Genomic DNA, 22,233 nt, shown 5'->3' on the forward strand with positions numbered 1-22,233 from the left:
GCAATCTGAGATTCTGACCCCTTGCCTGTCTTTGCTCTCTGCTCTCTTCATACCTTTTCTGGTTCGGGAGGAGTACTTGCAGGAGGGTACTTGCAGGAGGGGAAGACGCCCTGGCTTCTTCAGCAGCCTGCCTCCAGCCTGCTCTCTGCCACAGCCTCTTCCTGCTCACTAAACCCTGTTGCCTCTTCTTCTTCCAACATCTCCTCCTCCCAGTCTGACCCCTCTTCTCCCTCTGGCTACTCACAGTCACCCCACCACCAATCCCCTGGTTCTGAACCTCCCCCACAGATGGTGCCTCCCCCCCACTCCTCTGCATCCAGCCAGTCCATGTCTGGGTGGGTGGGAGAACATAACTCACACCACCTCTTTGCTGAGCCTCCCCTCCTCGCCCTGCACTGGACAGCTCAATAATGGGATGATCCTTGGCAACAAATCCAAGCTTTGCCCCCAGGTCACACACTCTTGTCAGGGAGCTGCAAGGAATCTCAAGCAGATGCTTTTGAATACCTGTCTGCTGCATTCACGCTTGGGAGTTTTTAGGCATTTTAGGCACGTTTCAAGTCTCCAGTGCGCATCTCAAAATGAAGAGAGAGACTCCCTGTGCAGAACCCGGAGCCCTGCCCTCACCCTTTGCGCTGATGCTTCTCAGGTCCGTGATCTTCATCAGCATCTTGGGGAACATGTGGGGCTTGCTAGGCCTCCTCTTCCTCACGTAGATTTTCAGGGCTTCCAGCAGTGGCTCCTGCAACTTGTCCACACGGTCCGGCTGCTCCAGGTCTTGCCGATCTGGGCAGAGGGAGGGGAGGGCAGGCATTTAGAAAAACAACAGGCAAAAAATACATCTGCCCAACACTCAGAATACAAAAAATAAGAAAAAAATGTGCCTAGTAAGAGCCATTGTCTATGAACCTAACAGGGAATTTGTGTTGTATTTATTGATGCATGCATCACAATACATGGATACACACCCACACCCATGGCCAAAATCACTTCTGAGACTATGAGAGGTATTATTCCCTCCCCCTCCCAATTGCTTTGCATTTTTAAAAGATGCACAACAGGCAGAAGTTACACAGCTGCAGTTTCTTCTTTCACACCTGTGGAAAAGAAGCACACACCCCATGATCACGAGACCATTTGTGAGCAGGTGGGAACCACTGCGTTCCAGACAAGCCTAGAAAATTTCTAGCGGATGGAATCATGCAAATACAGAATTCACACATGCTGCTGCGTTTTGAGACCACGATTTTCCTTTGTTTTCAATGTCCTTCTCTTGTTCTAAGCCCCAGGCTCCACAAATGAATTTGCCTTAGGGTATGGGTTACATCTCACACTTGAGGGCCACAATGGGGTTTCCTACACCCAAATCACTTCTAAAAAACCCCCACAACCACCCACAAAAAACCCACCACACATGTTGCTTGCTGCATGTGATGATCGCACCATAGATCTGTTTTGCCAGCGAAAGTTGTGACTTTCCAGTGCCTGCACACAGCAAGATTGCCATGGTGTGCAACTGGCGCATGTTTAAAAGCTACAGATCGCAACTGCACATGTGGTTTTCGCACTCTTCCCTTCACAGTAAAAGTCAGTGCATGTGGGTTCCACGACAACATTGTCACCAATGTGGGGAGCAAGCTTCCTCTAACCTTTCAGTCATTAGCATTGGTGTTTGAAAATATTCTGAACCTCATAGCGCATGAAGGCAACACCATCTCTCCTCCCCACTGCTGAACCTTGCAAAAATCTTCTCTTGTTCATCAAAAGCTTTCAAAAAAGTAAGTAAAAAGTTTCATGCCTCCCACCAAAATAACTTCCTGCCACCAGATGGTGCTGTTGGACAGGGATGTCCCCTATTGAAAAAGCCCTGGCAAAATATAAGACGTGCAAGGGTTTGCGATAATTCACAGATCGTAGTCAACAAAAATGTTTCTAAAGGAACAATATTGGGTGAAGAAAGGCTCAAGAACTATCTCACTGCAACAAGTGATCCTGTTATGGCCCTTTCCCCTCCCCTTGCTTCAGAGGAACCTTGGAAACAGTATTTTGGTGCAAAGGCACAGGGGGTCTCAATTCTCAGCATCTTCAGAAAGTAACAATGGTTCGGACCGACTGGGTTTCTATAATTTAATTCTTTTTTTGGGGGGGTTGCACCCAAATACTTTGCTCTAAAATAAACATAATATCACTCATAGACCCCCTGTGGAGGAGGGCAGACTTACAACCATCCTTGTTCATGTGAATATAATTTTGCCTTGGGAGACTCAAATCCCCGTGGCTGAGTCTCAAGTTTAAGAGTTTTAACATTCAGGAGCTGCAAATGGCAAATGATTTCGTGGTCTTTTAACCCTACTTCAGGCTGCAATATGATGAGGGAGTTACATACTTGAGTGCTCTCTTGTCAAAATAAAATTCAACAAAAATCCCTGCACATGAATAAATAGCTTATCAGGGAGAGAACGAGACCAAACTCTTGACACGTTTGGTCTATGTACCAAGGAGTTACTTTGTTTTGCTTTAAAGGAAGATGGGAGATAAAGTCACAGAAATTTAGATGAAATGGTTCAGGGAAATGTTTGCTACAGGATTCCAATGGCCTTATAAACTGGCTTTTTTAATTAGGTCTTCCTTAAGCGATTCTCATTTCAAGCAAACAGTTTTGGACTGCTTCCATCACTACAAATATTCACTTCTGGGAACACTCGCCCAAGGGAAACAACAAAAACCAACTTAAGAAACGACACTGGGGAACTGGACTTAACACTTCTGAGTGCAAGGAGAATCCTAAAATCTGAATTCTAGGAGAATCTGGCCTGTTCCCTCCCCAGGCCCCACCGGCACTCAATGTTTAAAGTAACATCATGCCACTTTAAGGAAATGTAGTTTGTTAAGGCTGCTGAGACCATTATTTCCTCCGTAAAGCTACAAATCTCATGAGTGGTTTAACAATCCATGTGTCTTCTGAAGGAATTCTGGAGGGGCCCAGGTGAAGAAGCTGTGGTTTTGCAAAACTTTAGTTTTGTCTGATTATCAGGGTTTGAGGGACAATACACACACATACAGAGAGAGCCAGTGTGGTGTAGTGGTTAAGAGCGGTAGACTCGTAATCTGGTGAACTGGGTTCGCTTCCCCGTTCCTCCACATGCAGCTGCTGGGTGACCTTGGGCCAGTCACACTTCTCTGAAGTCTCTCAGCCCCACTCACCTCACAGAGTGTTTGTTGTGGGGGAGGAAGGGAAAGGAGAATGTTAGCCCCTTTGAGACTCCTTCGGGTAGTGATAAAGCGGGATATCAAATCCAAATTATTATTCTTCTTGTACATACACAGTGCAGAGCTATGATTATGACTATATGCATCCACTGACCAAACCCTGAGAATGGAGGACATCGGTCCTGCTCTCAGTCCCAGTAATGGTGCTTACCCCCGCATATGAGGCAGATAGCGCTGAGGAGCCCTGTTTCGGCGTCATCCATCTCGAGTGGCAGCAGCTGGTTGGCGAAGGCGAAGACCAGGTCTGTGAGGGGCCCAAACCCTGCGTTGTGCATCTGAGTGCGGTTGAGCGTCAGGCCGTCCGAGAACGTCATGGTGTCCTGCTCTGGGGTGTAGCGCGTGCATATCCGTAGGATCTAGGAAGGAGCATGCGGGAGAGAGGCATACATCACACAGAGGCTCCCAATGCCTTCCACATTCCGCAATGCTGTTACAGTGGTACCTCTGGTTACGTACTTAATTCGTTCCGGAGGTCCGTTCTTATCCTGAAGCACCACTTTAGTTAATGGGGCCTCCTGCTGCTGCCGCGCCGCCAGAGCACGATTTCTGTTCTCATCCTGAAGCAAAGTTCTTAACCTGAAGCACTATTTCTGGGTTACTGAAGTCTGTAACCTGAAGCGTATGTAACCTGAAGCATATGTAACCCGAGGTACCACTGTAATTGGTTACTATGAGGTGGTGGATACGGGTTCATTTGTGTGCTTTTTTTAAGAGATGAGAACCACAGTATGGAGCAAGCTTGTTTTCTGCTGCTTCAGAGGGTAGGAGGAACCAAACCAATCAATTCAAACTACAGTGGTACCTCGGGTTACAGACGCTTCAAGTTACAGACTCCGCTAACCCGGAAGTAGTACCTTGGGTTAAGAACTTTGCTTCAGGATGAGAACAGAAATTGCGTGGCGACAGCAGTGGGAGGCCCCATTAGCTAAAGTGGTACCTCAAGTTAAGAACAGTTTCAGGTTAAGATTGGACCTCCAGAACAAATTAAGCTCTTAACCCAAGGTACCACTGTACAATCATATCTCAGAAGTCAAATGGAATCCGTTCCAGAAGTCTGTTTGACTTTCAGAATGTTCAGAAACCAAAGTGTGGCTTCCGATTGGCTGCAGGAAACTCCTGCAGCCAATCAGAAGCCACAGAAGCCCCATCAAACGTTCAGGTTCCAAAGAATGTTCGCAAACCGGAACACTCACTTCCGGGTTTGTGGTGTTTGGGAGCCAAAACATCTGAGTACCAAGTTGTTCAGGATCCAAGGTACGACTGTACAAGAAAGGAGGTTCTGGCTATACTTTAGGAAAAACCTTTTTGCCGGTGAGAGCTGTTCCAAGAGTGGAATGGATTGTGGACTCTCCTTACAGAGGGGTTTTAAAGCAGTGGCTGGATAGCTTACCCGCCAAGGATTCTTCAGCTGTGATTCCTACATTGCAGCAGTTGAACTAAATGACCCTTGAGAGTCCTTCCAACTCCACAATTCTCATGTACTCAGGCTCCTCTACCCCCTATAGCATAGATGCTTCAACTAGTCCAGGGTTTCCCTAACTTGGGTCTCTAGCTGTTTTTGGACTACAATTCCCATCATCCCTGACCACTGGTCCTGCTAAGCTAGGGGTGATGGGAGTTGTAGTCCAGCAACAGTTGAAGACCCAACTTTGGGAGACATTGCACTAATGCGTTGGGGATTCACTACTGGACCATGGAATGATCTAGGGTGGATAGCAATGGCAGCACGGCCAACATAATGATAAAAAGAAAAGGGTTCCTCAACGCATGGTCTTTGGTTCTGAGGAGGCTGAAGATGTCTGCCCTATAGGTTCAAGGATTCCAATGACTAGCCCCTGTTGGAAGGAGGGGTGGGACTCACCAGGATGTCTAGACAGGCGGCTTTCAGGAGCGTGATCTGGTCAGCGATGGTGAGTGTGGTGAAGCCTGGCAACTGCTTGGCGAATTCGACTGTCTTGATGATACACTTTGTGGACAACTCACTGAACTTGTCCCACAGGTCGATGTCGAGAGAGACCCGCTGATCCGAACTGTTGTTCTGTGGAGCAGGGAGGAGAAGAGACCAGAAAGTCAGCATGAAAAAGATGGAGAGGAAAAGAGGGAGAGCTGAATGCATTTGAGATGGGGACAAAAAGGGGTGGGTGGATTCCAGCCCACCCCCACCCCAATTGAATTGGAAGATTAAGAAGAAATAGATTCTCTGGCTACAATGTCTGGCCACCTTGCCTTACCGTGAAGTACATGACTTGATCACGTTTTACATTTTTTTTTCTTTAAAAAACTTTTTATTTTAAGAAACAAGTAGTATTCCAATGTAACATATACAGAATAAACACCTCTAAACAGTGACAACAATGCATGAAAACATAAAATCCAGGCACAGGTGAGGAGAAGAATTTATTATATTTTTGTGTCTCTCTGTCATTTTGGGGACTATCTTTAAAAGTAACATCTTCCAACTACGGACCGCTGTTAAAAATGCGATCGAACATTTCATGAGTGCCACATCTGCACATATCGGGCTGGGACTTGTGTCTCGCCATCTTTCTGAACTGCTGGCCTAACTAAGCAGCTCCTCTTGAGAGACTCAGCTTTCACCTGAGCAGTCCTGGAAGCTGCCTTGCGTAGGCACTGTAACTAAAAGACGGGATGTATTTATAAAACAACACAAGCAGGTTCCTTGACCTTGTGGCTGGATAGAGGAGCCTAAGTAATGTGGCAAGGGCCCAGGGGAAGCTCAGGAGCAAGGAGAATGGGGCTGCATAGTCCAGCTAGCGGAAGGGCCATTGCAAATATCTCAGATTCCATCCCTGGTTAAAAGGACCACAAAGGAAGTGATGTGGAAAGACCTTTTCTCTGCCTCAGATTCTGAAGAGCTGCTCTATGTGGAATGAACGGACAATTAGTCTGGACTCTGCAAAAGGCAGTTTCAGAGGGAAAGCAATGGAATAATAATAATAATAATAATAATAATAATAATAATAATAATAATAATAATAATAATAAATTATTTGTACCCCGCCCATCTGGCTGGGTTTCCCCAGCCACTCTGGGCGGCTTCCACAGGAACCAAAAATACACTAAAATATCACACATTAAAAACTTCCCTGAACAGGGCTGCCTTAAGATGTCTTCTGAATGTCAGGTAGTTGTTTATCGCTTTGACATCTGATGGGAGGGCGTTCCACAGGGCGGGTGCCACTACCGAGAAGGCCCTCTGCCTGGTTCCCTGTAGCTTTGCTTCTCGCAATGAGGCAGAACGATGGGGGTGGAGATGCTCCTTCAGGTATACTGGGCCGAGGCCGTTTAGGGCTTTAAAGGTCAACACCAGCACTTTGTTTGTTTGTTTGTTTTTATAAAATTTTTATTGGGTTTTCACATTTTATAAACACAGACACACACACACGGACAAAGACAACACATGTAAAATTTCATATCCTTACTTTCCTAACCCCAGTTCTTGACCTCCCCCCACCTCCCCTTCATACATCCTAATTCAATTAAATTAGCTCAGCAAGTTCATATCTCTCATCCTTTACATATTATTATTATATATATATATATATTTAAAGAAATACTTAATTCTTATTACTTGGCCAAATTTTACTTATCCAATTTCCTTATAAACGTTAAATCCTTTTCTAAGGTCGACTCGAGTTCCTTCCACGAATTTCCCTTTTATCTTAAAAATAGGTCATAATAATCAAACACAAAGGTCATAAACATATTTTTAAAAATTCTTTCCCCCCCCCCGCCCCGGTTTCTGTCCCTTCCCAATGTCCCCATGTCCACAAAAACGGTCTTTAGCCTGGATTCCTCACATCTGAGGCCTTTAAATCTCTGTCAGTCTCTCTCTGCCGATTTTGTTGGTAGCCCTCTTTGTTGGTCCTCAGGTCTCGAAGGAGTTCTAGCTCAGTTTCATCAGATTTTCTTCCATCCAAAGTACTTGACACCAGCTGCTGCGAAAGGTCAGCCAATCCATGCTCAAAGAGGAAGCCCCAATCATATTTCTTATTTCTTTTAAATTCAAATATTCCAAGTGTTCCAGGGGCTTCCTCCCTCCTCTTTCGCATCTCTCGCAAGTTTGTAATCCAAAGGTCTTCTTCTTTGTATTTTAACAATGTAGGCTTGTGGTTGGTACTCTCCATCTGTACTGGCCCTTGTTCCCTCTCCTCCTGTTCCGAAGTTATCTCTTCTAATTCAGCTGCAGATTTTTTCCCGGTCAAGTCCATTGTGCATTCAGCAGAGTCAATTATTTTAGAGTTCAAGGTTGTAAGTTGTAGTCTGCTCCTGCAACTTTCCCACAAGATAAAACATTCTTTCTATTTCTGCCTGTAATTTTCCATCTGCAGCCATTGTAGTGTTTCAATGTTTCCCCTAGGGGGATTCTGGTTACTTAATAGTCTTTTCCCAACAGTCCGTTACTTTGTTATTTCACTGCTTTGTTCCCAACCATTTTGATTCAAATATAACAGTCCAGAAAGGTGTTAAATAATAAGATTTTTAACTTTCACTGCCCGTTTGACAGCTCCTTTGACAGCTGTCAAACTCCTTGTTCCTTTTTCTCCAGCTCACATACAGGACACTCCTGGGTCTGGGGGGGTTTAGACAAAAACTTCTAAAATTCCAGTCTTACTCTCCAGCACAAATCTTCTTGTGTCAAATTCATGAAGATATTATCTTTTAAAAGACACCAAAAAGAAAAAACTCTCCACCTTAGTTCTCCGATCCTTGCTAGCAGGGGGGTGCGGACTTCCCTTTAGCACATCCCCCGATCGTACCGAATTCAAGGATAGAAATTTTAAAGTCCAAATTCCATTCTACTCACGGATTAATTAAAGTCCAAATTTCAGGGAAGAAAGTCAGCGGTCTCCGGCCATGGCTCGCGGCTTCGCTCCACTGCAGTAGCGGTCCACTCACAGCACCACGCCGCTCCCCGTACCCTCTCCGCAGCCTTTAAAAAGGCTCTTCGTGGGTCGGGGGGGCGCTTTAGGTGCCCGCCGAGTCACCAAGTCCGCAGGCTTCCGCGCCTGCGGTTTCTGAAGGTCCCCGCGTCGCCGTCACGGTAGAACCCTTCTCCAGTGGAGCCGATTCCCTCCGGAGCTCGGAGGGAATCCGCCATTAACCAGATCGCGCTAACCCGGAAGCCAACACCAGCACTTTGAATTGTGCTCGGAAACGTACTGGGAGCCAATGTAGGTCTTTCAAGACCGGTGTTATGTGGTCTCGACGGCCGCCCCCTGGATTAGTTGTAGTTTCTGGGTCACCTTCAAAGGTAGCCCCACATACAGCGCATTGCAGTAATCCAAGCGGGAGATAATTAGAGCATGCACCACTCTGGCGAGACAGTCCACGGGCAGGTAGGGTCTCAGCCTGCGTACCAGGTGGAGTTGGAAAAGCAAACCAGCGGAGCCAATAGCTAGCACTAAGAGGGCATTAGAACTAATCCAGGATTTTGGTCAAGTGGCAGGATTTAAGTTAAACAAGACAAAAACTAAGGTTTTGGAAAAAAAATTGACTCCGATTGAGAGAGAAAGGTTTCAGAAGGAGACAGATTTAACATTGGTAAAGAAGGTAAAATACCTGGGGGTGAATATGACTTCTAAGAATGTTAATTTATTTAAAGACAATTATGAAAAATGCTGGTCAGAAGTGAAAAAAGATCTGGGACTTTGGACAAACTTGAAGCTTTCCTTGCTAGGTCGTATTGCTGTTATCAAGATGAATGTATTGCCAAGAATGCTGTTTTTGTTTCAATCTTTGCAAATTATTGACAAGATGGATTGTTTCAAGAGGTGGCAAAGAGATATTTCTAGATTTGTCTGGCAAGGCAAAAAGCCCAGAATAAAATTTAAGATACTTACGGATGCTAAAGATAGAGGGGGATTTGCCCTGCCAGACTTGAAACTTTATTATGAATCAGCAGCCTTTTGCTAGTTGAAGGAATGGCTACTTCTTGAGAACACAGACATCCTAGATCTTGAAGGTTATGACAATGTATTTGGGTGGCATGCATATTTGTGGTATGGCAAGGTTAAAGTACACAAGGCTTTTAAAAACCATATTGTCAGGAAAGCATTGTTTAATGTATGGTCGAGATATAAAGACTTTTTGGAAAGTAAAACCCCAAGGTGGCTCTCACCTATGGAAGCGAAAGCTTTGAAAAAACTCAATATGGAGACTAAATGGCCAAAATACTGGGAAATTTTGGAACAGGAAGGTGACAAATTGAAATTGCAGAGTTATGAGAAGCTTAAAGATAAGGTGCGAGACTGGCTACATTATTTTCAAATAAGAGAGGCCTATAACCAGGATAAAAAAGTGGGTTTCCAGGTGGAAAAATCAAAGTTAGAGACAGAATTGTTAGAACCCAATGCTAAGATATTATCAAGAATGTATAATTTGCTGTTGAAATGGAACACTGAGGAAGAAACGGTAAAATCTGCTATGATAAAATGGGCACAAGATATAGGTTATAACATTATGTTTGCTGACTGGGAGAAGTTGTGGACCACCGGGATTAAATTTACGGCATGTAATGCCCTAAGAGAGAACATTATGAAAATGATGTATAGGTGGTACATGACCCCAGTCAAGCTAGCAAAAATATATCATTTGCCCGATAACAAATGTTGGAAATGTAAAGAAACAGAAGGTACATTCTTTCACCTTTGGTGGACGTGCCCAAGGATCAAGGCTTTCTGGGAGATGATATATAATGAACTAAAAAAGGTACTCAAGTACACTTTCCCTAAGAAACCAGAGGCCTTTCTCCTGGGCATAGTCGGCCAATTGGTGTTAAAGAAGGATAGAACTTTTTTTATGTACGCAACAACAGCAGCAAGAATACTCATTGCAAAGCATTGGAAGACACAAGATCTACCCACTCTGGAAGAATGGCAGATGCAAGTAATAGAATATATGGAGATGGCGGAAATGACTGGCAGAATCCGAGACCAGGGAGAAGAGTCGGTGGAAGAAGATTGGAAGAAATTTAAAATTTATTTACAGAAATATTGTAAAATTTTTGAATGTTAATGCCATTGAAATGAACTGAAGGGGTTCTAGCAACGAGGTTAAAAATAAGATGGGATGGATAATTAGACTAATAAATTGGATATGAATTTGCTGAACTAATTTTTAACAGGGATACAAAAAAGGTAGATGTGAGGAAGTCAAGAAAATAAGTGAATCAAAGATGAGAAGTAAAAAGAGGGATTTTTGTGTTTTTTCTTCTTTTTTCTTAAAATGTGTTTTTTCTTTTCTTTTTTGAAACTATTTTTCTTTTTTCTTATGTATTTTATAATTTTCTAATTTTGTATTTTTGTTTTTCTTTCTCATGCTTGTTGTTTTTTTCTAAAACTTAATAAAAATCTTTATATATATAAAAAAGGAAAAGCAAACCAGCAAGGACCAAGGTGCTCAACTAGCAAAACTGATCAAGGTTGCAGAGTTATGGCTTGTTTTGTTTTTGTAGAGGAATTTCAGGGAGTTGTCCAGCACAAGTAGAGCACAAGACACTTAATCTCAGGATCATGGGTTCAAGCGCCACACTGGGTGGTATCACAGCCCCAGCTGGGGTTCCCCACTCCAGCTGACTGCCTATGGTTCCCACCTTCCCGCCAACTGCACCAATCAACACTTCCAGCTCCCACTTCCCTCCCACTGCCTCTCTTGGGTTGCCACTCACCGTGGTGTACTTGCCCAGCTGGCAGAGGGCAGGGAAGGTCTCCTGGTGGGCTTTGCGCACTTTCTCTATGAGGTCCTCCACCTCAGGTGTGATGATGTAGCTCTCTGAACATTCCTGCTTGGGGGCGTCTTTCTTCTTCTTGTTCCTGTCGTTCCGGACGGCTGGAGAGGAAGGCAAACAAAGAAGAGGATCGCAAAAGTGAGGACCGGCGCTTTCCGAGAGAGCCCTAAAGGGAGAACCAACCCACCCTTCCTCATATTTGGCCATGGCCATTATTTGTGATTCGTTATATAACAACAACAACAACAACAACGATAAATGGAAAAAGAAAAAGAAATGCACTTAAATGGAACCCAAATGAGATGTCTGATACTGAGTCACACCACTGGTCCATCAAGCTCTGTTACTGTCAACACAACCTCAAGGATTTAAGGCAGGCAGGGGGTATTCCCAGCCCTACCTGCAGGTGCCAGGGATTGAATCAAAGAGCTGGAAGGGCCCCTCAACCCATGGCAATGCAGGAATCTCAACTAAAGCATCCAAGACAGATGGCCATTGAACCTGGGGCCTCCTACAAATGAAGGGTGCTCCCACCACCTCTGCAAGGAAGGCATCCAAGAAACAAAGCCACACAAATACAACAAAAATGCCTCCGCTGATTGTCGTCTCTCAGCATCCTTCTACTGGCTGTCCGCCCTGCCCTAGCTCCACGGACAGATCAGCCTTCCCAATCCAGGCCACTGTGTGTTACGCTGGAGAGTGAGCGTGCAAACTGAAAGCAGGCCTGCAGATCGAATAGCTCCTGAAGTCCCAAGAAAGTGATCACAACAGCGTTCGGAATTTGCCAGGTGCATTTGGCACCTGGCCATCGGCCACTTGCTGCGACCAAGTGAAGGTGCCTGACGCCTCCACCATCTGGAGGTGCATGCCTGGGGATCCTTGGATCTTGACTGTTTTAACACACTAGCTGAACACATCCTGTAGAATTCTACCCATGATCTTTTATCTGCACAATCAGAATGGGATTTCAGGAACCAAAAAGCTGTATTGAAAAATACGACTTTTGAGCTGTCTGGACCACAAAAAGGCAACTAGACATTCCGTTTTGGTGACTGTAACCCTGGTTTAAAGAGGCATTCGGCACCTAGCTTATATAGCTGAGTTTCTAACACTGGTTCGCAACTATGTGTTGCAGGAGAGGAGGGAGACACCTCCCCTACCTGCCCCTATAGTAAACTGGAGCCGTTCCCAATCCTACCTTAGTCAGTCCTGGAATGCAAACAGAATGTATTCATTCACCAAATCAGCTTTTCATGCCCCTGGGAAGCTAGGAAAACACAACCTGGCCTCATGACGGATGTGTGTGCATGCAGTATGTGCAAAGGAGCATGTGTGTGGGCCCTCATACCCACATGCATGTGTGTCCTTTCCAGAGCTCAGTGACTGGCAGCCGAAGCAACAGAAACCATGCATTTATCCAGCTAAGTGTGGTTTTCTTTGCTCCCAGAAATATTTAACCATTATATTCTTACTTCCAATCTCAGTTGTTTAGTTCAGCACTTCTATACCTTTTTCCCCTTGGTGCCAAAAAAAGCAGCACCTGAGATCACATTCAATCATCACAGTTTTTAAAAGTCATTTCCAAAAAAAATCACAGAGATGCTTAGAAATAGTTATCAAAGAACAAAGCGAAAAGAGAGAGACGTGCTTAGTATAAAAATGACCAGCCACCGTTAAGAAAGAGCCTTCGTCATGATCAATGAAACTTTAACCAGCAGCTGAAATGTCAAGAAGCAAACAGTTTGAGGTGCCTGTTCTGGAGGCACATATTCCAGAGCTTGAGAATCACCACTGAGAAGGCCCTGCACATGCGTACACAAAAATCTATCAACCCAACAGAAAAGAAGGGTCCAAGTGAACATGAGATTGCAAGCATTTTCCTTCAGGGGGAGTGCAACCCCATCAAGGGAAAGGAGAACAGGCAACCGTCCAGACCTAAGCTAGCCTGCCATCCTAACCTGTGCCTTGCTTGACCTGCTCCACTTTCAGCCATTAGTTCCTGAAATGTCTTCCTCCCCTACATTAGTGCTCCCTAAGACCTACCAGGGGCGTCGTCCTCATGAGGACCATCCACTCAGCAAACTAAGAGTGGAATTCTCTTCCACTGGAAACTCGCCAACGCCCAAATCTCTTAAGGAAGTGTTCACAACCTTCTCTGCACAAGCTGTTTATTGGCACATTGGGGGGCGGGTGAGAAAGCTAGCAAAGGGAGCGGAGCTCTAAACATTTGTTATGTTGTGCCAAGGTATCTGAAATGGGTTGTTTCCTACATGTCTTCCCGTGAGCAGCTTTCTCTCTCTCTAACCTGCCAGGAACCCTAAACATGAGAAGGGGCTAGAAATTCAAGCAGACAAAAGAAAGTCAAACCAGAGCCTCTTAACTAATTTAATTAACCTACATAGAACAAAAAACTGTTCGCAAATTACAGAACTAAGACCCAGGGGCTGCTAAACAAGACGTGGCCACATGCATCAGATTTGTGGTGTTGCCTCTGCGTGGAAGGGATTTATCGAGGAAAGCACAAAGCTTTGTGTATGTTTTTTTTTTTTTGGTCTCTCTTGTGGTATTATATCCTTGCACAGGACTCCAAAGTAGGATAATTCCTGGAGGAAGTCATGTGGGAATGCATGGTTGGTGTGTAGCCTTTTGGGGTTTAATTTTTCCTTAAAAACATACACACACTTATATCTATAAATTAATAAAATAAATACAAATCGTGAGGCGGTGGTAACGCCAGATGAGTCTTTCGCTCACAGTGGGCTGGTACATTTCACCGCCTTGCCTGAGGGAGGAGGTGGGGGCGGGAGGGAGGGGGATAATTCGGAAATCAGTCATGTCTGCTTGGCAAATTCAATAAAGCGCAGTCCAGACAAGCAGTTGGGGCGGGGGGGGGAAATACTGCATCCATCATCACATAGGGGCTGGGGGGGGGAAGCAGCTGGCACAAGGAGAAGTGTGTGTGTGTGTGTGTGTGTGTGTGTGTTGTTGGCGCATCTTAAAAGCAGATTTGGGAAAGGTGCCCCCGCGTTCCTCATTTTCTGCGCCCGCTCCCTAACAAACATTTCAGTTTGGTTTGTACTTGAATTCCCTTCCTCCCTGGAAAAAAAGAGTGGCTCTACATCTCAGGAAGACATTGGTTCCCGCCCTGCCTTAGCTCTGTACCTGAATTCAACAAGAGTCGTCCTCCCGCTGGCTATTATTTGGTCAGCAAAGTCATCTTTCTCTCGCTTAGAACATCTTCAGGGCCGACAGGTGGACTGTGGTCATTAAAAAGGGACTCCAGGATTATATATTGCTACTCAGCAAAAATGAGTGGAGAGCAAGGCCGGGACTAGGCCAGAATAATGCCTGCCCCACCCCACACCTTCCTGATTGCCCTATTTCTTCATTATCCTGTTTCTCACCTAAAAGGCAAAAGGGGTTGGGGAGGGCAGGACCGCCAATGTCCCAGATCAACCACCGATTCCCCACCCATCCAGCCCTCCCTTTCGACTGGATCAATCTGCTATTTCCCCACCCCAAGGGTTTATTAATCTCACCCTTGGAGTTGTCATGGCGAAGTGGGGTTCCCTCCGCCCCCGCCCCCATTACAGTCGGGAGCCATGACAACTAGGCACTGCAGACGCCAGGAGGGCCCTGTCTGCGTCATTTATCTCTGACATCATCAATCACCGGTTGCCGGGGAAACACCCTCAAAATTAGCACAAAGCAGAGGGGCGAGCTCCACGCACCATCTCTTTGGGGTGAAAGCTGGAAAAATCCCTCCATCTCAATGGCAGCTGTTTTGGGGGAGGCTGGAGGAGGGAGAGGGCAGTCATGGTGAGCTCCCCCCTCCAAGAACCAGCAAGAATGGGGAACCCTTCCCCTTTCCCCCAAAAACATGTGAAACTGGACGTAATGTCCTACATATCCACACAACTGCAACATCCTATATTTGCATTGGTCAATTTGATGATTGATTTATTTTTAAAATGCAAACACTGCATTATTATTATTTCCACAAGAGATGTTGTGCGGGAGGAAAGATACAGCCGAGTGGGAAGTAGAGAGCGCATTGGCAGGGAAGCCATAACCATAACTTGAAACCTCAAGGAAGGCCTAGCGATCATGCACGGCCCAGACATTCTGGGTTGCAGCCAAAGCAAACCCTGCTCAGAACAGGCCCCTTAAAGTTAAGGGACATGACTAACTTGGAGTCACCAATTTTGATTGAGTCTCCTCTGAGTACAACTAGCACTGGGTACAACCCTCTCTTTGCTAAACCCTAGAAGTTTTCGCCAACACAACCACAAACTTGGAAACGTACCTCCGTAATCCTGAGAACTAGAAATCTGACTTTCAGAAATGAACATCTCTTGCCTCTCTCATCTCCCTTACCTTTTTCTTTTCTTTTTGCTCTTCCACTGCAAGTGAATATGCCAATGGCCCCAGTTACATTCTCTGTTCCATATCAGGTCTTCTCTTTTCTCTTCTTCCTCCAAAGTCTTTCCAGGACTACTTTAGCCCTCACCTTTCAAAGTCCGTATCACAGGGGACTCTCTGCGGCACTCTGTTTTGAATTTGAAAATGCTCTGCTGTTCTTAAGGGAGACACAGCTTGTGGACTGGCCAACAAGGGCGGCCAACAGCCTTTGTGGAGATTCGAATCAGGATCATTGACTTTGCTCAATGGCCCCTGTGAGTTTCGAATGTGGAAAGGCATTCGGGGTGGGGGTGAGGACCTGTTACTTTAAGACAGTGGTGGGCAAACCTGGCCCTCCAGCTGTTTTTGGACTACAGCTCCCAGCATCCCTAGCTAACAGGACCAGTGGTCAGGGATGATGGGAATTGTAGTCTAAAACCAGCTGGCAGGCCAAGTTTGGCCGCCACTGCTTTAAGAGGATGCATAACAGCTTCCCTTCTTCCCCCACTTACACTCCTTGGACATGCCAACTTCGAAGCACTTCTGCAGGCGGCAGTATTGACAGCGGTTCCGCGTCACTTTGTTGATGATGCAGTTCTTGTCGCGGTGACAGGTGTACACCATGTTCTTCTGGATGCTGCGGCGGAAAAAGCCCTGTAAGGGGGGGGGGGAGAAGAGGGGGAAAGCAAGGCATGAGACCAAGGCAGACCCTTCCTTCCCTCACTTTCAGCCCCCCAACTGGAGTGGGCTCTGCCAATGTTGCTGCCGTGTGAGACCAGATGGGGTGTGTGGGTGTGGGTGTGTGTGTCCTTCCCCACCACCACCCTGCTTCTATGTCCTGTCTTTTTATATCATAAGCCTGAAGGAAGGGGCTGTGTTATTCTTATTGATTTGTAAGGACGCTCTGGGAGCAAGCTGTCCTGGCTTAAGAGCAGGGTATAAATCCTTTCGAGTGAGTAAATAAATAAACAATGCGCATGATAAAAAAAAAGTACTACAGCAGGGGTTGGAAACCTGCAGCCCTGCCCCCTCAGATGCCGCTGACTACAACTCCCATCATCCTTGACCACTGGCTGGGGCTGATGGGACTTGCAGTCCCAACATCCTCTAGAGAGCCCCACAGGCTCTTCCTTTTCTGCTGTCAGAATGTTAAGAGCTGCCCAGGGCACTGTAGAGGGGTAGGAGAGCTGAAGATAATGCCAATATATTTCACATCAGGCAACCAATATGCCCCTTTGGTTTCAGATAGCACATGGGTTGACAAGTCTAAAAAGCCCAGGACACATATTTTCACTTTCCTCTAGACTAGAAGCTAATGGTGGCTCATATACCAGAAGTAATGTATTCAGCATTGACTCTGGAAGTGTATACTTGATTCTGACCAAACTAAGCCTTCTGGTGTCTATTTTATGCAACTACATCCAAAGGGATGGGCCTTACCGAAAAAGGTTTTGCCTATGCTCACACTACTGCTGCCCCTACGTCAAAGAAATCCAGGAAGCCTGATTTACACTCTCAGAGTTAAGCAAATTGAATATATTTGATGTTACAATAAGTCGGGGCTTCAGAGAATGTAGGCCTTTAGTAATGACAGAAGAGTAAGAGGGAAGGGCAAACATTGTTCTACACATGAGGGCTAGAAACCCGAGACTCTCAGCATTACCGCCTCCTCTCTGAAACTACACTGGGGTTCAGAATATAAACAGCCCGATGTTGCACATTCTCAAGAGAACCAAATGTCAGCAGCTCTCTTAAGTGCTAAACCCCCCAAAAAAGGGCCAACCCTGCAACCAGCTGGGACAGGCACGCAGTCAGAAGTTGAGGCCCATTGCTTTGGGGGTGGCCGTGGCAGAGGCCCGGCTACTCAATGGCAGAGGGGAGCGAAGACAACATTGCCACGTCCCTCTAATGAGATTAGGAGACTCCTGGCGGGGAAGGAGAAAGGGCTTTCTTCCAGGCTACCAGAGGCACAAAGGGCCTCGTGTTAATGAGCCAGAGGGAAGGGATTTGCTGCTGGGGACTGAGCACATAGCACAGCGTCTGCCCGCTCAGGCTGATCTCTGCCAGTCCTACAGGGTCACACTGCCAAGCCCGGTGCAAGTGAGGGCATGTGTGTGCGTGCACAGGTAGAGCAACTGGAGCTCATCCTCTTAGCAGAAAGACAGAGGAATAAACAGGAATTTTGAAAAAGAAGAGTGAACACAACTCTTGTGAGTACACTAAAACATACCCTTGTGCCCACACCAGCTATCCTCATCTTTCAAGAAGAACCAGAACTATCGATAATTAGGGTCCTTTTTCCAGGACATGTCCTCTTTTTCATGGGTTTGTAAACTGAAAGTCATCCTAGCAATCCATCGTTAAAAGTAGAAGTCGACAAGTGTGTCCTCTTTTTTCCCCCTCTCTCTTCAAAATACGGCAACCCTACAGGCACAACGATGGAATTATCTATTTGCCGGGGGGGGGGGGGTTTGGACTAGATGACCCTGGGGATCCCTTCCAACACTACAATCCTATAACCTCAACTACATTGCTGGACTGTTGCTTGGTCTTACAACAATTAGCTTGTCTCAGTCTGCAAGAAGGAAAAATGCACACAGTGGAAATGGCCTTAACTATGGAATAAGGCAGAGGTTTTAAAACTGTGGTTGTCAACCTGGTGCCCAGAAATCTCCACTGCTGAAGACATGCCTCTTGATACTTCTGTATTATTTTCAGGACTCAGCTTGTTGTTTTTTTTTTGTAATTTTAAGTTGCCTTGCACTATTTTTAATATTGTGCTTTAATATCAATGAGGCTTTTAAAATTGTAAGCCACCCTGGGACCTTAGGTTGAGGGGCGGGTAATAAATTCTAACAATAATAATATTAGCAATGACAACGATAGTGATAATAATTCCTCTTAGCATGGAAGAGTTGAGAAATTGGCTTCTAAGCTCTGCGTGAACACTGCTCTGTCCCCCTAAAAACCTAAACTTAGTGGCCTCAGATTATTATGGGACATGGCATCGCAGTACCGGCCCTAATAGCTGGGGAGCAGGTGGTAGCAACAGGGAAACAGGGTGTTTGTGTGACTTTCAATGGGGCCTAGCAACAAGGCCTGTGTGCAGGGGAAAACATGCCAGCCAGAAGGAGTGAAAGCGTGGTGTGCTTCACTTTTTATCGTCCCCACTACATTACAGTACCTCTCTCAAGAGTTCCATGTTCATGGCTCCTCTTTTGTAATTGCCTGTGGTCTGTCTCGGCAGCTAAAAAAATGTACTGAAACTCGCACACCCAACCAATTGGCATCCCACCCCCACCCCCCATGTCTTTCCCCTGCAGAGTAGGTCTCCTCCTTTCCCAGCTGCCCTTTCCGTTCTCACCTTGCATCCTTCACAGGCGCTGACCCCATAGTGATAGCCAGAAGACTTATCCTGGCACACAAAGCAGGGCTTGTAGATTCGGGGCAGTGGGGGCGGTGAAGGGGGGCTGGGCACAATCTCTTCCGAGCTGGTACTCTGCGTTTCAATGGCTGCAGAAAAAGAGAGAAAGAGAAATCAGGTGAGCTTCTCAGGGCCTAAATAGGCAAACAGAAGAGGCTGCATTTGGGGTGAGGGGTGGGGAGTCTGCCTGGAACCTACATGATGAAATCACCCGACTAATTCACTTTCATAATGCCACTTATGGGCCTTGTGTTCATACATCACTTCTCTTCCCTATGTTTGAGGACTGAATGCTTGGCTGGAGCTGAATGTGTGAACCGTTTCAACGGAAAAAACATTGCATGTAAGGTGATGTGAGGAGAAATGAAAGCTGTAACCGTGGTGTTTGATCTGTGACATGGTTCATTCACACATTTGATCCGTGATGGGAAATAGACGCAAGACAAGGAGCAAGGACATGTGCTCTTGAGACATTTGCGCACAAAAATAACTTACTTGGTTCTGCCTACTATTAACTGCCCTAAAGAAAAAGGGGGGAAAAACCTTCCAAATTCTCTGCAGGGATACTAACGCAGGATGTGAAGAAGATTACATTCTAAAACAATTGCTGTTTGGTCATCAATTCGTATCCTTTGCACTGAATTTGGGGTTTTGTCTTGACTGAACTTAGAAATCTGGGGTGGAGTGGGCCCCCCGCAGATCATGCAACAGCTGCTAATCAGAGGCAAATCCCAGTACAGTGGTACCTCGGGTTACATACGCTTCAGGTTACAGACGCTTCATGTTACAGACTTCGCTAACCCAGAAATAGTACCTCAGGTTAAGAACTTCGCTTCAGGATGAGAACAGAAATCGTGCTGTGGCGGCACGGTGGCAGTGGGAGGCCCCATTAGCTAAAGTGATGCTTCAGGTTAAGAACAGTTTCAGGTTAAGAACAGACCTCCGGAATGAATAAAGTTCTTAACCTGAGGCACCACTGTACAAATGTCAGCTGGCCTCCTGGGAAAACCATTCTGTGGTTTCAACAGCAGGATTGGAGCCTGAGCTGCCCCAGCACTCTGTCCTGGAGGGATGCTGCTCAGCTGCTCATATTTTAGCAGGCAGATTCTGCAACCGTAAAGCCTTTACGTAAGATACCCTCGCCGAGAAACACTGAGAAGTGGGAACAGGACAGCCCAGTAGGGAAGAGTAACCCCAAACAGGGATGCCCGAAGGCCTGGAAGCTTTGGAAGCCGCCTCCAGCATGCTCTCCGCAAGGGTGGGATGGCACCGCAGCGATATGCGATTTGACATTTTCAGGGCAGAGAAATAAGATGTGGGATTGAGCCAGAAACAGCCAATCCCAGGAGCTTTACATGCTTGGCACAGCAGCTCAACAGAACAGGGCGGGGTGGTGGGGAAGGGGAAAGGGAGGCAGTGCAGTCGTGACTTGACGCTACTGGATTCCTGGATCTGGAAGGAAAGGGGTTTGCTTTCAGGAAGGAGGATGATAAAACAATCTGGTAGATTTGCAACAAAATCTTACTACAGGTGGAGGTACATGTTCCCTGATAAATCAGGGCATTACATCTATGTCCCAGATACCTCGATATCTGTCTACTTTATCGGCTGCGTCGCATAGATTCGCATTTGTTAGAGCCAGATTTAATGTGTTCCCCTCAAATGTTCTGAGCAATAGATTTTCTAACGGTAAAACCTCTGTTTTATGCGCATGTGATAACAAATCAATAGAATCCCTCTATCATATCTTGTTTAAGGTAAAGGTAAAGGTACCCCTGCCCGTACGGGCCAGTCTTGACAGACTCTGGGGTTGTGCGCCCATCTCACTTAAGAGGCCAGGGGCCAGCGCTGTCCGGAGACACTTCCGGGTCATGTGGCCAGCGTGACATCGCTGCTCTGGCGAGCCAGAGCCGCACACGGAAACGCCGTTTACCTTCCCGCTGGTAAGCGGTCCCTATTTATCTACTTGCACCCGGAGGTGCTTTCGAACTGCTAGGTTGGCAGGCGCTGGGACCGAGCAGCGGGAGCGCACCCCGCCGCAGGGATTCGAACCGCCGACCTTTCGATCGGCAAGCCCTAGGCGCTGAGGCTTTAACCCACAGCGCCACCTGCGTCCCCATATCTTGTTTAATTGCCCCTTATACATTGTTCCCCGATCAAGGATCCTGAGTTCAATCATTCTGGAAATTGCTGCTAAACCACCTGAATTACATCTAGCTTATCTACTCCAGGACATTGACTCTTATAGAACATTACAGGTTGCTAGATTCCTGATTTCAGTTCTTTCATATAAAAGATTTCATGGAATGCTGCATGACTATTAAAAATCCAGTAAATTCTATGCACCATCTTGATCTTCAAGGCCATAACACGGTACATCTAGAGATTGTAAATAATGTGAAAGAGATTATGCGTTGAAATATTTTAGTTGATATTTGAGACTGTAAAATGCTATTTTATCTATTGATTTGTTTTACCTTGTGGGCTTATAGCCGAATAAAGTATTATCTTATCTTATCCTCCTTCTCAAGAGTCTGGCACATGGTTTTGGGATTATCCTGTGCTCCTGGATGCTCAAGCGGTGGCTGTAGCCGGAAGTACTTTTGCTCGGGCAGGTGGGCCAGGCTGGTGTAGTGCATGGGTAGGCAAACTAAGGCCCAGGGGCCGGATCCGGCCCAATCGCCTTCTAAATCCGGCCCGTGGACGGTCCGGGAATCAGCGTGTTTTTACATGAGTAGAATGTGTCTTTTTATTTAAAATGCATCTCTGGGTTATTTGAGGAGCACAGGAATTCGTTTATATTTTTTTTCCAAATTATAGTTCCGGCCCCCCACAAGGTCTGAGGGACAGTGGACTGGCCCCCTGCTGAAAAAGTTTGCTGACCCCTAGTAGTAGTTAGAGCACTGGACCTGGGACTCAAATCTCTACTTAGTCATGAAGCTTCCTGAGTGACAGGACAGTCAGATTCTCTCTCTCTCTCTCCCCTCCCCCCCCCCCCGCCCTGCCTTCTCTCCCAGTCTAATGTAAACATGCCCTAAGTTTATGGGAGTGAAGGTGGGATAAAAATGCCTCAATTAAAAAAACAACCCCAAAACAAACCAACATCACAGCCCTTCCTGAAAAAGACAGCCACTATCACTCATGCTTTGGTCACATCTAAGGTTAGACTAGTAAGCTCTACATGGAAGTATGTCTGGAAACTACAACTGGTGCCGAGTGCTTTTTCCTGGGGTCCACCACGTGGAAGCCATTGCTTTTCTATTTTTTGAACTACTCTGGCTCCAGTTTGTTTTAAATTCCAAAGCAACTTGCATCTATGGTATCAGAAGGACTTCTTGTTTCCAAAGGAGGTTGCTAGACCATTGAGATATTTGCAGGGTTTTTTGCT

The 22,233-nt window shown here is 46.1% G+C and overlaps 1 protein-coding gene across 3 annotated transcripts in view; it reads right to left on the reverse strand.

Annotated features, from left to right (window-relative positions):
- The window catches only part of RARA (retinoic acid receptor alpha), a 193,194-nt gene that overhangs the window by 1,348 nt on the left and 169,613 nt on the right, over positions 1–22,233 (reverse strand). For all 3 annotated transcript variants that reach the window (XM_079948811.1, XM_079948810.1, XM_079948812.1), the window contains 6 exons: positions 18,786–18,934; positions 15,934–16,075; positions 10,961–11,121; positions 5,132–5,308; positions 3,422–3,626; positions 628–786 (listed from right to left, as the gene is read on the reverse strand). In XM_079948811.1, coding sequence (XP_079804937.1) covers positions 628–786; positions 3,422–3,626; positions 5,132–5,308; positions 10,961–11,121; positions 15,934–16,075; positions 18,786–18,934 — 993 coding nt within the window. The remainder of the gene's footprint in view (positions 1–627; positions 787–3,421; positions 3,627–5,131; positions 5,309–10,960; positions 11,122–15,933; positions 16,076–18,785; positions 18,935–22,233) is intronic.

The sequence above is a fragment of the Podarcis cretensis genome (assembly GCF_951804945.1).
Source record: "Podarcis cretensis genome assembly, chromosome: 13".
NCBI classification, from domain to species: domain Eukaryota; kingdom Metazoa; phylum Chordata; class Lepidosauria; order Squamata; family Lacertidae; genus Podarcis; species Podarcis cretensis.